Raw genomic sequence first — 14026 nt, forward strand, 5'->3', positions numbered from 1 at the left:
AGAAACACTGACAGCTATAGTCTGTAGAAAAAAGATAAGGCATTGAAAAATATTTTAAGGTACAGATAAAAACCCACTTTGTTTTAATTTTGAACACAGCCCAAAAAGCAGCATTTCCTACTTGGAAGAAGATAGGGATTATGAATGAAATAGAGTATATTTGCATTTCAAGTGACAAACACAAAGTTTAAAAATCAAAATATTTTAATAACGAGTAATTGGGAGACATCCCCTTACTTGCTTACTGTATTTTGGACTAGCAGCTACTCTACAGATGAAAGCAAGTTCAGCATTTTGTTTGAGTTTTCTGCCTTGCAACATCAAAGGTACATACCCTTGCTCTTCAAGTCCAGCAACATAAATACAATACTGTAAATAAAATTAGTCTTTTGCCTATTTAGAAGCCCTGTGCTGCCACACTGTACTATGCAAACAAGTTATTTTATGGAGTTACAGAAAGCTAGCACACTGGAAACACTGCCTCATTCCACAGTTTATAGAGACTTTACACACTTAAACTGCTATCTTAAAAAGATTACACAAGTAATTCAGTGAAAACGTTTATGTGATAAATTAGCAGTATTGCTTAAAGCTGGCTATAGATTAAGATACTGGACCATGACTAAACAACTTTTTGTAACAAATATGCAATCCCAGAAATACAAGTCACTTAAACTCCATTCACACTTAGTAAGAATACGTCTTTTCATCCAGATGAAAATAAATGTATGTTCAAGAACAAAACAAAATATCTTATTAAATGGTTTGCAGAATTTATTAGGTCTTTTGTAATATACTCAATACTTTATCAAGCTAGTTGCATATAAAGTGATCTCCACCATATACATTACAATTTCTGTGCATCATCTAAAAAAAACCCAAAAAGTAATATTTTACAGGTTACAGTTAACTTTTAATGAGCCAAAAAGTGAACCCTCTGTAATTTGATTTAAGACACTAATCTGCACATTGCTTCTAACTTGCAATATTTAAATTAGGTTTCACAGCAAGCTCAAGCTGCATTTCAGCCAAAAGAGGTTACTGCCCTCTCAACTTTTGAATTTCTATAGTTTACTATCTTAACACCGCAAAAAATTAATGTGGTGTTCACTCTAAAGACAGAAAAAGTGTATGACAATTTCTTTACAACAAAGCCTGCTCAGAGTACATATGCCTCAAGAAAGTTAGGAAACTCCTTCAGTAAAAGGAATTTACCCAAATTTGTGAACAGAAAAAACATTTTAGATTCTTCTTGATTAATGCTTGGAGCTGCTCACAAAAAGCAAAACCAGCAAGCACAGTAAGTAAACTAGTATTGGACAGGACTCAAAGCAAAGAAAATTGGGAAAAAAAGCAGACTCTAGCTGCAACGAACACTTCCCAATTTAGAACAATCTTTAAATGGAACTCACGCAGATAATTAACAAATAGGTTTTCTGGTATTTTCATAGGATGCTAGTTTACTGGCCAGGCACATATATTGTAAATATACAAAGAATCCAGAGTGCTGAAATTTACACAGCACTTAAAGGATTTAACACAACAGAGGTGGGTAGGAGACAGGAAAAATATTTAACAACTTATATAAATATATTAAAATCTCAGCAAGAAACATAGCCCATGCACACAAGACAGTAAATTGAAAAACATTTAAGACTTGACTTTTCCTTTCAACAGCACTGACATCTGAATTCTGGAAAGTTAACCATTTACAATATCTTATAACAGTCTTTCTCCACACAATCTGTATGCACTGAATCATACCAACATTACACAGCACATGAACAAGCAGCAGATGCACCAAGGGAACAGGAGCTATATGCATCATGTGGCCTGCCCAGTTAGCGGCAAATATCAGAAAAATTGTTTCTGACATAGGCAGAGAAACAATCAATATAGTTAATTGTATACCAATCACTTTCAAAAGTTAATCCATGATATGGGAAAGGGGAGCTTTAGATAAAAAGTATATACCCAGTATCAGAAGTGACAGAAGCAAAGATTTATTTTTGAAAAACCGGGTCCACTCTGGACTGGCCTTGATGCACATGCAGTACATTTGTTTTCAGAATGCAAGATTAATTGGGAATGTCTGCACTAGTGTTTCTATTTCCATACTTGTGATGGATGATCAGCAATACAACTCCTAAGAAGAAGCATATGGACCCAACAGTGATGTAAGCAATTCCCAGAAAGGGATTTTTGCCTCCCATCCACGAGATGGTGCTTAGGATCATTCTTTTTCGTCCATCAAAACTGTGTACAGGATAATCTGAAAAACATTTAGGAAAACAAGAAGAACATTTCCAAATCTAGCCTTATGTGGTCAAGCACATTAAAATTCTGGGGTCATTTCACTCATATTCCAAATACAAACTGCTGTCTTTGAATACTCAAAGTGCACACATGAAACATTTAGCTGTTCTTTTAGACCAAGACCAATCTGGGCATTGTCAGCTACTCCAAGAAAAATGCCACATTAGGAGATATTAATCCCTTTTAAGGGAAGAGTAAATGCATGATTTCATGGGTTTTTGAAAGCAGCTTTAGTAAAATGAGAGAAATCTAAATTTTAGTTTTTGAATATATTTTATCACAAAATGTTTCTTTATGTCCATTCAGTTTTATATACACTCTCCACAGTTTTGCAGCAGAGGAAAATACTGCAGTAGCTATTTAAAAATTATCATTAAGTGCTTTCAAATGTTAAGAATTCAGTAACTATGACAACCCTCCTCCTCTAGTCTCCTGCACTCCTACCTAAGTCTTTAGTTTGTCCAAAACAGAATGACAGACCCCTACCTGACCCACAGCTCTGGCATTTTTCTGACTTACAAAATCAGTCTGCCCTTGATTACATATTGTCATTACACCTTGAAGTTAAAGTTCTCAAATTTCTAGACTACCAACTACCTCTGGTCTTTCCTTTTTCCTATGCTTCTCAATTCCTTTACAGCACCCAAACAATCCGATTTCCCTTTCACTAGAAAGCTACTAATTCTATAAAAAGTTCAACAGAAGTAAAAGTTCGTAATATTCTACACAATTCTCACTACCAATTTTCAACCACAGCTCAATGCCATCTTTTGTTTTAGAGATGGTAAGAAAAAAGGCTAGTTCAATTTCAACTTGCACAAATATATGCCCGTGTAATCCAGCTAAGGCCCTTAGCCACTTTCCAAGGTTTTTCAAAGGATACTGTATGCAATATCCAAAGAATATTTTCCAGCCTGTAAGGTAGGCTGCAAGTTATTCTTTCTTTCAATGAGACGATACAGTTTGCGAAATGTTGGCAGAGCAGCAGTACGCATCCACACGATGAAGTCTTCATTGATAAAGCCATTGTTGTCAGGCTCCGAGTCCAGCATATACACTGGCTTGGGCCAGTTTACAGGTTTTGTTGTGCCTAGGAATAAACAAAAATAATAACAACGAAGTATTTCAAATACAGGACTATGGCTCACCAAAATTCATTCTAATATTACAAAAAAACATACTAACTTCTAAACAGTATGAACAGACAGGTTGGCTCACTACTATTGCAAGACCCTAGGCTGTTTAAGAACTTTTTATTTTGCAGCATTTAAATAGTAGTGCATATCCATTTATTCTCATGACAGCACTGTCCATTTGTTTAAACAAATTTGCCTTCCCTACACATTTATAAATAGCTAGGAAGACATGTCTCAAAATATTACTTAGTGAGATAGTTCTCCATTATGATGATAGCTCCTCTGCTCACTTGTTTAGAGTTTGACTACCACTTCCTGGACCATAAGCAAATAAATTATGTACAATATTTCAGATGATGCCATACTAATGCTTTTGATAATTTTGTTGGAAATACAATTCTACACTGCATTAGGGTAAAGTATCTTGTTTTCCAAGGGTAGCATCGCATTGGTAACATGTAATTTGGCTGTGACTAAGCAAGAAACCCACATCAGGTTAAACCTGAAATTATTATATACCTTGCAGAAACACACACACACACCTTAGAGCCCTGAGGAAGATTATTTTCAGACATTAGCAGCCAAAAAAACCTTTGATTTACTAAACTTTATTTAACCTAACAAGTGAGAGACATCAGTTACTTCTAATCACAAAGAATGTTTTTCAGAAAATTTTGCACAACCTAACAGTAGAAACATTTAACTGAAAATTCCATATGAAGAGTTTGATTAAACAACTGCAGGATTTCTTTTCAAGTGAAATCCAAGCATTATAGCAGTTGTAACAGTTTTGGCTGGGATAGACTTAAATTTCTGCATAGTAGCTTCTATCCTGCTGTGGTTTGGATTTGTGATGAAAATGGTGTTGATAACACACTGATGTTTTATTTATTGCTGAACATTGCTTACACAGCCTCAAGGCCTTTTCTGCTCCTCAGACTGCCCTGCCAGTGCATGGGCTGGGGGTGCACAAGAGTTTGGGAGGGGACACAGCTGGGACAGCTGACCCCAACTGACCAAAGGGACATCCCATACCATATGACATCGTGTTCAGGAATAAAACTGGGCAGGTAGAGGTAGGCAGGGGCTGCCATTGCTCAGGGACTCGGTGGTGAACACTTGTTTTCTTTTGCATCACTTGTTTTTCTTGGATTTCATTTTCCTCTCTGTTGGTTGTTTTTGGGGTTTTTTGGTGGTTTGTTTTTTTTTTTCCTCCTTACAATGGGGTTGGGTTTTTTTCATTATTAAACTGTCTTTACCTCAACCCACCAGTTTTCTCACTGTTACCCTTTCAATTCTCCCCCCCATCCCACTGGGCAGAGGCACAGTTAGTGAGCGGCTCTGTGGTGCTTAGTTGCCAGCTGGGGTTAAACCACAACAGCAGTGCATATATTAGGCTTTTTCCAGTATTCAAGGTGAAAAAACAAATCAGAAATTAAAAAAAAAAAAAAGAGAATTACAGTAAAGATAAAACCCAAACACTTTAATGTGAAATTTGCAACTTTCATAATTTAAAGACAACCTTTCTAGATAACAGAGTAGTCCTTAGCTTGGATTTCTTCAGGAAACCACAATGTTTTTAATTAGCACATTCAGTAAAATGTTGTCAGTGAGGTAAAACTTATTGGAATCACAATGCACTTCAGTGTTTTGTTATTCTTAAAATTTCACATCTTTCTTTTTTTTACCTTGAAAAAGTGCAGTTAAGTTATTTCCATCTCCTGTAGGATTCCTGAACTTTACATTTTTATCTGTCCACCATGCAATGCCTTTTTTAATCAAAGTAATAGGAATCCTTGTGTCATTATCAATGCGGTATAATTCCAATGTATCTAAAGAGAAAATCCAATTAGAAAACCAGTTGAAGAAACTTTCATTAGACAGATGATCCTGATAGGCAGCGGAACAATTACCTCCAGGAGAAACAAAACAAAAGAACTGGACAAGGCATTTGTTACCTACCTGCCACAATCACAAGCTGTTCTGAATCAACGTGTATTAGATAGCAGTGTATTATCCATATATGATATCTATGTTTCTACTCCACAGCAGTAACAAGCTTCTCACAAGAGATATTTCCATCCTTTGTACACTATCAGATTAAACTTATTCTCACAGCAATTGTGAAAAAAGCAACAGCAGTACAATATATTTATTTTTTTTTCTGAACAATGAAAATGTGTTAATTCAAACCAAAAAAGCCCACGAGGTCTTAGAATAATTTGCAATGCGACACAAAACATTTGCTAGATCACAAAAAAATCTAAGAGATAACTTAAAAGTGTTACCATACCATTAAACATACTGTTGGCAATAGCTCCACACGGAGCAATGGGTTTGTCCTCATTTATGCGGTAAGGCTCACATTCCTTACTTGGATTCTGATAGTTAGAAAGAAAAAAGGCAGATGAGTCTGTGCTAGTTTATTCAACTAACCTGTTTTTCACTACAGTACCTCAATAACGTGCAACATCTTAAGTGTACCCCAAACCAATATTTTCACAAGTCAGGTTATTTACAAATACTTCAGCATTCAATAGTAGTTAGCATGATTTTCTTCTACAAGCAGTAATAAAATCTAAATAAAACGTGAATAAAGTCAGAATCCCATCATGGTCGCACTAAAAATAAGGCTTTTCTTGGAAGCTATTGGAACTTTTATCTTTTAATAGAAACGATTTCCCAACATGATGTACTCAAATATTCTTTTATTAAAGGTGGGGTTTTTTTAAAGTATGCATCAATGTTATAGAAAATAAGACTAATAAGAAACCAAGCGTAACATAAAACATGAAAGGTTGCAAGGACTCCCAACAGCATGCCAAAAATGCAAGCAGAAAAAGGCCCCCCCAAAACCCTGTGTCAGTTGTCAGATATAGCCTTCTGAAACTCTCCCCTTTTTTAAAGTTTACAGGTAAAAAGGGAGAATCATCCTTGCTGGAGCAAGAACCCAACTGTATTTCCACTCCTCCTAAAAATTAGAGGAGAGGTCTGGCCCTAAACATTACACAGTGCCTTGAACAGAATACATAGTACTGCTATCTTCCACTGTCACTGATGTTCAATATTGAACCAGCGTCCACAAAAATGGATGCATTTAGCTGCAATATCCAACCCAAATGCTAGGTAACCAAATATTCTTTTATACTGAAAACAAAAACTTCAGATAGAATGGATACAGATAGACACTACTGATAACACGACAGTTTAAAACTATTCAAATTTGCAAAGTGAAAGAAGTACTGCATTGCTGTCTGCTTAATGAAATTATTAACATGAAATTTTACACTATTACACAATTATTTTCTATAAAAAAATATGAATTCCTTATGGTGGTTTTCTGTTATACAAAAATTCTAGTACCTCATTAAACTACATACACTGCTATGTGGAAATGTATGCAATAGTCCGAAGTTAGCTGCTTATTAATATCCAATGAATACCTACAAGTAGCGAACTGTTATCTCCATTTAGTTGGCTGTCATCTCGAGATTTCACATAACGACGATGATTTTGATAGAAGTTGGAAAGTCCATAATACATGAATACATTGCTCTACAAGAAGCAAGATGGGGCAAGAGGGGTTTTCATTCGCACAAAGCGTAAATTTTAACCTCTTAAACTCTGTGTTTAATTTACAGCAACATTCATAAAGCAGAAGCCTCAATCCTTTCTTCACACCGAGTACGTAAGAGTACTATCCTAACATAAGCTGGCATCCTGAAGTCAAATAGTATAATCATGCCCATAAACTATCAGAATGATACCCACCAGCACTAATCCCAACACCTATCTTATCCTATGTTAAACCCCTAAGCCTCATTATTCGCCTCAAATTTGTCAGAAAGCACTTATCTGGTATTTCCAATTCTCACTGAAACGAGCTTTTGTAAATCATGCAGGAATAGCTGATCTAATCACCAAGTATGACACATATGGTAAATCTAAATGTGTAAAACACAAGCATTCCATTTAATGTTGTACCTTTCCTGATAAACAAAGGCATTAAAAAACGTCTCATCCCTGCTACTGAAAAGCCACATAAAAATCAGATCCAAGTTCACAGACTAGAAGTAATCCTTTAAAATAGAAAAAAAAAAAAAAGAAGACTTAACTGATACAGCTTTCCTATTGATTATGAAAGAAACCATATAAACTGTTCTAATTTCACTTTGCATACAGGGTAACATACCTCAAATGAATGTTCCAGTGTGAAATTGATGGTGCAAGTACAAGGTGTTGTGCTGTCCCAGGACACATTTAAACATTTGTTGCAGGGACTAGAAGGCTCTGTTCCTGTATAGTCAATCTAGAACAGAAAAAAAGTCATTAATTTACAATGGAAGAGCAAAGAAAATTGATTAATAAGCCAGAGAGTTGACGTGGCACTTATTTTGCAATCTTATTATACCTCAACTCCAAAAGCCCATTCAGGGCTATCTGATGATCTCAAGAGGTCCCTTCCAACCTAAATGATTTTGTAATTCTGTCCACATGCTTGATTTCAGCCTCAAATAAAGTTAAGCCCATTACTGCTGGAGAAAACAAGCAAATAAAAAAAACACACACCAAAACACAAACAACAGATACTCCAGACAACTTGATGTTTCCAAACACCCACTATATGACAAGCAGATCTGAGCTTTTAAATGCTCTCCAGAGAGGTTACATTTTTAAAAGTCTAGATATTGAATAAAAAAGGTTTGCATTAGAAAACTTAACTGACCATTTTTAGCCATCTAATTAATCAGAAAACTTAAAAAAAATTTAAAAAAAAAAAAATCACTTAATTCCCAAGAACTGTCCTAAAATAGGGAAGATGAAGATACTAGTGCTGTTTTGCCAGGAATGGTAAAACACCAGTAGATGGACAAGAAAGATGATCAGTGTTAATCTGGTTTAATAGTGTTGCTCAAAAAAGGCAGTATTTGAAATCTATACATTCAGGCTACCCGGACAGTACGCATAATATACCCTTAGCAGCTATGAGCTCACCCTACGACTCAAGCCAACTGGTCACTTGACCACATTAGTTCTCTTTCACATATAGTTCCAGCATGTGAATGGCAGGAAATAATTAACTTGGGCTCAGCAGGCTAGGTCCAAGCATAGCCAGAGAAGGCTTCCATCTGCCTATAAATTTCTACACTTACTATGAACCTCCTATTTAGAATTTAGGCTCAGATCAGTGTAACAAATACCAAGTTATGGCAACAAACTGTTTAAAAGCAATATCATTTAAATGGTAACACCTATATAGTTTTATGAAAGGTTGCTGCAAATGGTTTGCCCCGATTTATGCTTGTAATGAAAAACATTATCAAGAATTAGGACAGATCATAAATCACACTAATACCTGTATTAAGGTTAGCTAAAACAAACACATAGTTTCAAGGTTCAGGGAACAACTGAAGCCTATTTTCTTCTCAATCTTCTTCAAGGTTTCTCTTCCTGCAATTTCTTTGATATCTATGAAGCTGCAACCCTTCCCTCGTCACTTTTATCACTATCTGCTCTGCTGCCAGATTTCTGAGAGATGAGACCTAGACCTTGACAAGCCTAGCTGAAACGAGTCAGCTTCAGAAGCTATTAGCTGGCAGAGAGACAAAGGATCACATAATCTTTGCTTCCTTAGCTGAACAAGATATTGAGTTTATGCTGATCTAGAAATAGCACTACGGCAGCAGTCCTGAACAGCTCTGTTGAGCTACAGCAGACCACCACTGCTCTTAACAAACAATGCATCTCATTTGTTCATCAGTGGGTTCTTTTTCCTGCTAGAATAAGCTTAAGCAAGCATTTCCTTTAGAAAGGACTTAAACCTCCATATCCTGATCTAGTTCTCCAGTGTGTGGACAAGTTTTAGATACAGAACAAACTCAAGTACTCCAAGGTTGCAAAAGATCTAAAGACTTTACTTTTAAAAATATAATTGACTAAATTCTGTGGAGCATGAAATTGATGTATACTGAAACAGAACCATGCTTTTGACCAGTGCTATCAGCCTCAATGCTAGCCAAGAGCTTCCCTGTACAGCAACTGCCAACACAAGTGGGTTTTTTTGCATCCACATTTACAAGTTACATTCAACAGAGAGCTTATTTAAAGGGACAGAAGTATCTGTCTTCATTTCTTGACAAAACAGTGAAACCAGAACTTCGAGAACTGAAGGCCTGACTTTGGGGTCCACAGCAGGAACACAGGTCCCCAGGCATCAGCCAGCAGCTGAGTATGACAAACCCACACAGTGAGCCCTTCCCAGCAACCCCTGATCTGGGTATATCCAAGTTATCCAGCACCAATGGCTCTTCAGGCTCTTGATGTCTTTCTCAGTAGATTTACATGTTTGCAGTACAGAAATAACATAACTATTGCATATTCATATACTCCAAATCATTTATTATTTTGTAAACTTCATACACTGTCACATATTTATCCTACTCTGCTTGGCCACTTCTTGTATAAAATCCCATAACTCTGGTCCTCTTTGCTATCCCTCTCAGTAGGTTTTATTAAGTTTTGTATCATTTTTGAGGTGGGGCTACTGGAACAGCACACAACACTGAAGATGTATGCAACAGTAATCCACTTTCCTCCGGTTCTTCATTCCTAGTCATGCCTTAAAAGTCTGTCTGGTGTTTTAACTATGATTATGCATTTCACAGCAGCAGTCACAGCATGACTATATCTTCCCTACACAATGGTTTGGATATTCCTCAGTTTTAATCACACATTAATATGCTCTGTCGATGCTTCTTATCCATTCCAGAAAAAAAAAAATCAGAAAATACAGAACTCTTTCATGCTTTAGGAACAGGACAAAAAGACATTTACACAGCTAATTCTCATTTTCCACCCAGATGAACTATTTTTCATTTTTCATTTTTCAAACCCAAGATAAATGGCTGTTTATACCCTTTGAAACAGTGAGAAAGTGTTATAGAAAAAACCCACTATAATTCTAGTACACTTAAGCTGTTGGAAATCTTCCACATTTGAATTCAAGAGAACTTATAAAGGAAATCAATGGAAAAGCTACATTTTGCTGCTCAGTCCTTGCACCTGTATGAGAACTGCACAGTTCACAGAGATATTGCAATATCTAGTTCCAGGAAAGGGTGATTTGAACTGTACATAAATATGTATTTCAGGGGCATAAGTTATACATCCTATTCAATTCCAACACACTAAGTTTACAGGCAACTATATATACATACATATATGCACACACACACACTTAACAAGTATGCTATTGTCTAGTGCGTAGGTGTAAATAACTACCTCTGTTTCCTCCTCCGAATAAGTTTTTAAAAGAGCTTAGTCACTGCACGTAGCTTCTAGATGTCTTGTCTCCCAGAGCTAAATTTACAGCTATCTGTGAATAACTTTTGGAAGTTACCAACAAAAGCCAGCATACTGAGCAGGGACATATCTCAGCTAACCATAAAGGTGACAGCAGTGTCTTAAACTGCATCCCTCACTGGTGTTCAGAGCCCAAATGTAGATGAAACATTTTACAGACCAACATTTTGTTGCTGCAACTGTAAAGCCTTTTTTGATTTAAACTTTTTTTTTCTAAAATTCAGCTGCCTTTAGAATGATATCACTCGCAGATTTTCTGCCTTACAACACTTAAGAAAACATGCATAAGGATCAGAGAACAAATGCCAAATTTCTCCATTGTTACCAGCATACCCCGGCTGTCTGATCATACTCTAAGAAGTCAAGAACTCTGTCCTTCTTGTCCTCACGAAAGCCTAATGATCTGACTTGAGAGAGCTTCACGTGAGGTGGATGATACAAGAGTGAATCCACACAAAGAAACAAACGAATGAAACCATTTCCGATCTTGAAATTAGAAAGGGTGGAAGGCCAGCACCTTCCAACTGGTTTCCAAATGTCTATAACTGCTTTATATATGCAATCTGATTGCGTAGGGGAGCATCGGTCATGCTCCCAGCTCACCTATAGATTTACGTACTGCATGTTAGGTAGGAACATCTAGTTTTTGGCTCCTACTGGAACTTACAGGAATACATGACTGAGCTGCTAAGCAACTATAGTAGGTAAATTCTGTGTATGCATACAGCAGCAATACAGGCACAAGAAGTTGCTTACATTTTTGGACTCATGAAACTCTGATGCATTTCCTGTCCTTATAGATCAACACAGATCCAGTCATAATGAAAAAAAGGAGATATATTTATCCAATTATATTTACCTTATACTCATTATGATCTAAGACATTGTATTATTATAGAAGTGGCTATTTTAAATGCAACTGTCAAAAAAACAAGAGTTAGCAAGGCTTTTATTTTTTTACTTCTCTCCTGTTGAAAACATGTGATTTTATTTACCTTAAATATGACTACAACATGTCATTTTAAAAGTCCACATGCCCAGGACAACTTGGCAATATTCTCCGAAGTACTTGTGTCAATTTGCAAACGTTTTGTATATCCTCAAACCTTGACACAAGAAGCAATTACTCTTCAAATGTATGCTTACATACAACATTTGGACACTGTAAAATACACTTCAGCTTTGTTTTATTCACTTCTGCTTTTCTCCTTGAGTAGAATTTTAGTTCTTAACATAAAAGGAAAGTGAACCTTAAAATTGGTTTTACTGTAATACTGTTTGCATTTTAACAGAAATATGACAATATAATACCATTCATTGCCTGCCTCAGGATTTCTTTAGTTAATTGGGCTTCATTGCCACATTATGACCACTAGCCAAGCCTCTGTTCTTGAACACTATTTGAAAGTGACAGCTTACTCTGACGAGTAGCATTATTTGATCCACAAAAATTCATATTCTTCAATACAGCAATCCAACAAACAACTACACTTTCTTTTTTTCCTGCAATCAATCTTGGTCCTATTAGCTCACTGAAACTAATCATACTCGTCAGTTTGCTTTCTAAGGTTGTTCCTAAGCCCTTTGGGTTGTTTCCTTACAACACAAAGTGATTCTGATATCAAATGGACCTAACTGTGATACACAGTTTAGTTTTCAGTTAACACTCAGCAACTTTTCACAGCGGTGGTGTGGTTAATTATCAGATGTAAATAACTCAGTTTTTGCAAGTATAATTAGAAAAAGCCACACTCTTCGACCTTTGCTTCTAAGTTTACTCCAGACACCCTGGTCTCCCATAGACCATCTAAAACGTCAAATCATTAGCGCACATTAAGAACTATAGCAATACATTCACCGCAGAGTTTTGTCCTGAAACTACAATTATTTTAAAACATTTAAAGATAATCTATTGCCCCATGCTATCCCCAGGAAGATGCACGTACTTTCTGTACTACTGAGAACAAAATTTGCGTTGGGCTGTGTTGATTAAATACCGGCAGTAACTTCCCTGGAAGTTTGCTCGGGAGCACTGGCAAGGCTGACAGGAAGGCTCCAAGCTGTGCGAAGGATACTCTGTAAACTCAACGTCTCCTCAGAGTAATTAACGGATGGTTTGTTAAGAGTACAAACGTTAAACTGAATCGGAACAGCCAGGGCGAGGTGTCCGTTTACCACAGAAGCCACGAAAGCCTCTACTTGCCGCCGAGCATCGGCAGAGAGACGGCAGCAGGTTTCGCAAGGAACGGCCGGCCGCCTACGGGAAGGCGATCCCTGACACGGCTCGCCCGGCCCAGCCCGGCCCGGCGCCCCCCGAGCGGCCTCCGGGGGCTTCCGCACCACCATCCCGCCCGGGCGCACGGCCAGGCCCAGGCCGCCGCCGGCCGCCGCCACCGCCCCCCGCCCCGCCGGCGGGAGGAGCCCGTGAGTGCCCCCCGCCCCCTGCGCACCTCGTACTCGCGGATGTTGTTGGAGGTGACGAAGATGCCGATGCCGATGGGGATGAAGATGAGGCCGATGATGAAGAAGGCCGGCAGCACCGTGCCCGCCGTCAGGATGGGCTGCCAGGCCGGCAGCCGCTGCTGTTTGAACGCCGTGTTATCGGGCTTGCGGGTCTTCACGGCCCCTCCGCCGCCACCGCCCACCGCCCCGCCGCCTGGCACCCCGACGCCGCCCGAGGGGTGCCCGTCCGCCTCCTCCTTCACGCTGTAGTTCACCGCCATGGTGCGACGCCGCCCGGCCCGACCCGGCGCCGCCGGCGACACCAGCAACCGCACGTCACAGACCCGCCCCCCGCCCGACACGTGACCGGAGGCCACCGCGCCTGCGCCCTCGGCCGCAGCAGGAGGGAGGGAGGCTGCGGGCGCGCGGCTGATGACGACCCCTGGCCACGCCCCATCTCCCGGTGGCGAGTGGACGACCGCGACCAAGCTGCGCGTGCGCAGAGACCGTTCCCCGCCCCGGCGCTGGGCAGGGGGAGCTGCGCTTGCGCGCTTCGCCGCTTCCGCCGGCACGCGGCGGGGGAGGGGCGAGGTGAGACGGCGCATGCGCAGTGGCCCTCGGCGCGCTGCTGGACGGGAGGGGTCGGAGCGCACCGCCGGTTCCTGCCCCTCGGCGCTGCGCCGCGGCTCGGGCGGCGGCGGGAGCGCGACCTGCCCGGCCCGGCCCTGCCCAGCCCTTCTGCCCCTCCCCGCGTCGCTTGCCAGCTTACT

At 39.3% G+C, this 14026-nt stretch overlaps 1 protein-coding gene across 1 annotated transcript; it reads right to left on the minus strand.

The window, feature by feature from the left end:
* Positions 1-186: 186 nt before the first annotated feature.
* Positions 187-13575, minus strand: TMEM30A (transmembrane protein 30A). Its single transcript, XM_074861890.1, has 7 exons — positions 13265-13575; positions 7645-7761; positions 6900-7007; positions 5746-5833; positions 5141-5284; positions 3200-3406; positions 187-2272 (listed from the first exon to the last, which is right to left on the minus strand). The coding sequence occupies exons 1-7, from the start codon at positions 13535-13537 to the stop codon at positions 2079-2081; spliced, it is 1131 nt and encodes a 376-aa protein (XP_074717991.1). The 5' UTR covers positions 13538-13575; the 3' UTR covers positions 187-2078.
* Positions 13576-14026: the final 451 nt, after the last annotated feature.

This window comes from Strix uralensis, chromosome 3 (assembly GCF_047716275.1).
Source record: "Strix uralensis isolate ZFMK-TIS-50842 chromosome 3, bStrUra1, whole genome shotgun sequence".
NCBI lineage: Eukaryota > Metazoa > Chordata > Aves > Strigiformes > Strigidae > Strix > Strix uralensis.

Coding starts and splice junctions, on each gene's coding strand:
- TMEM30A (XM_074861890.1), bottom strand. CDS start 13,537: ATGGCGGTGAACTACAGCGTGAAGGAGGAGGCGGACGGGCACCCCTCG. Junction 7,008..7,644: donor CACTGGAACATTCATTTGAG/GTATGTTACCCT, acceptor TGCTTCTTGTAG/AGCAATGTATTCATGTATTA. Junction 5,285..5,745: donor TGCCAACAGTATGTTTAATG/GTATGGTAACAC, acceptor TTTTCTCTTTAG/ATACATTGGAATTATACCGC.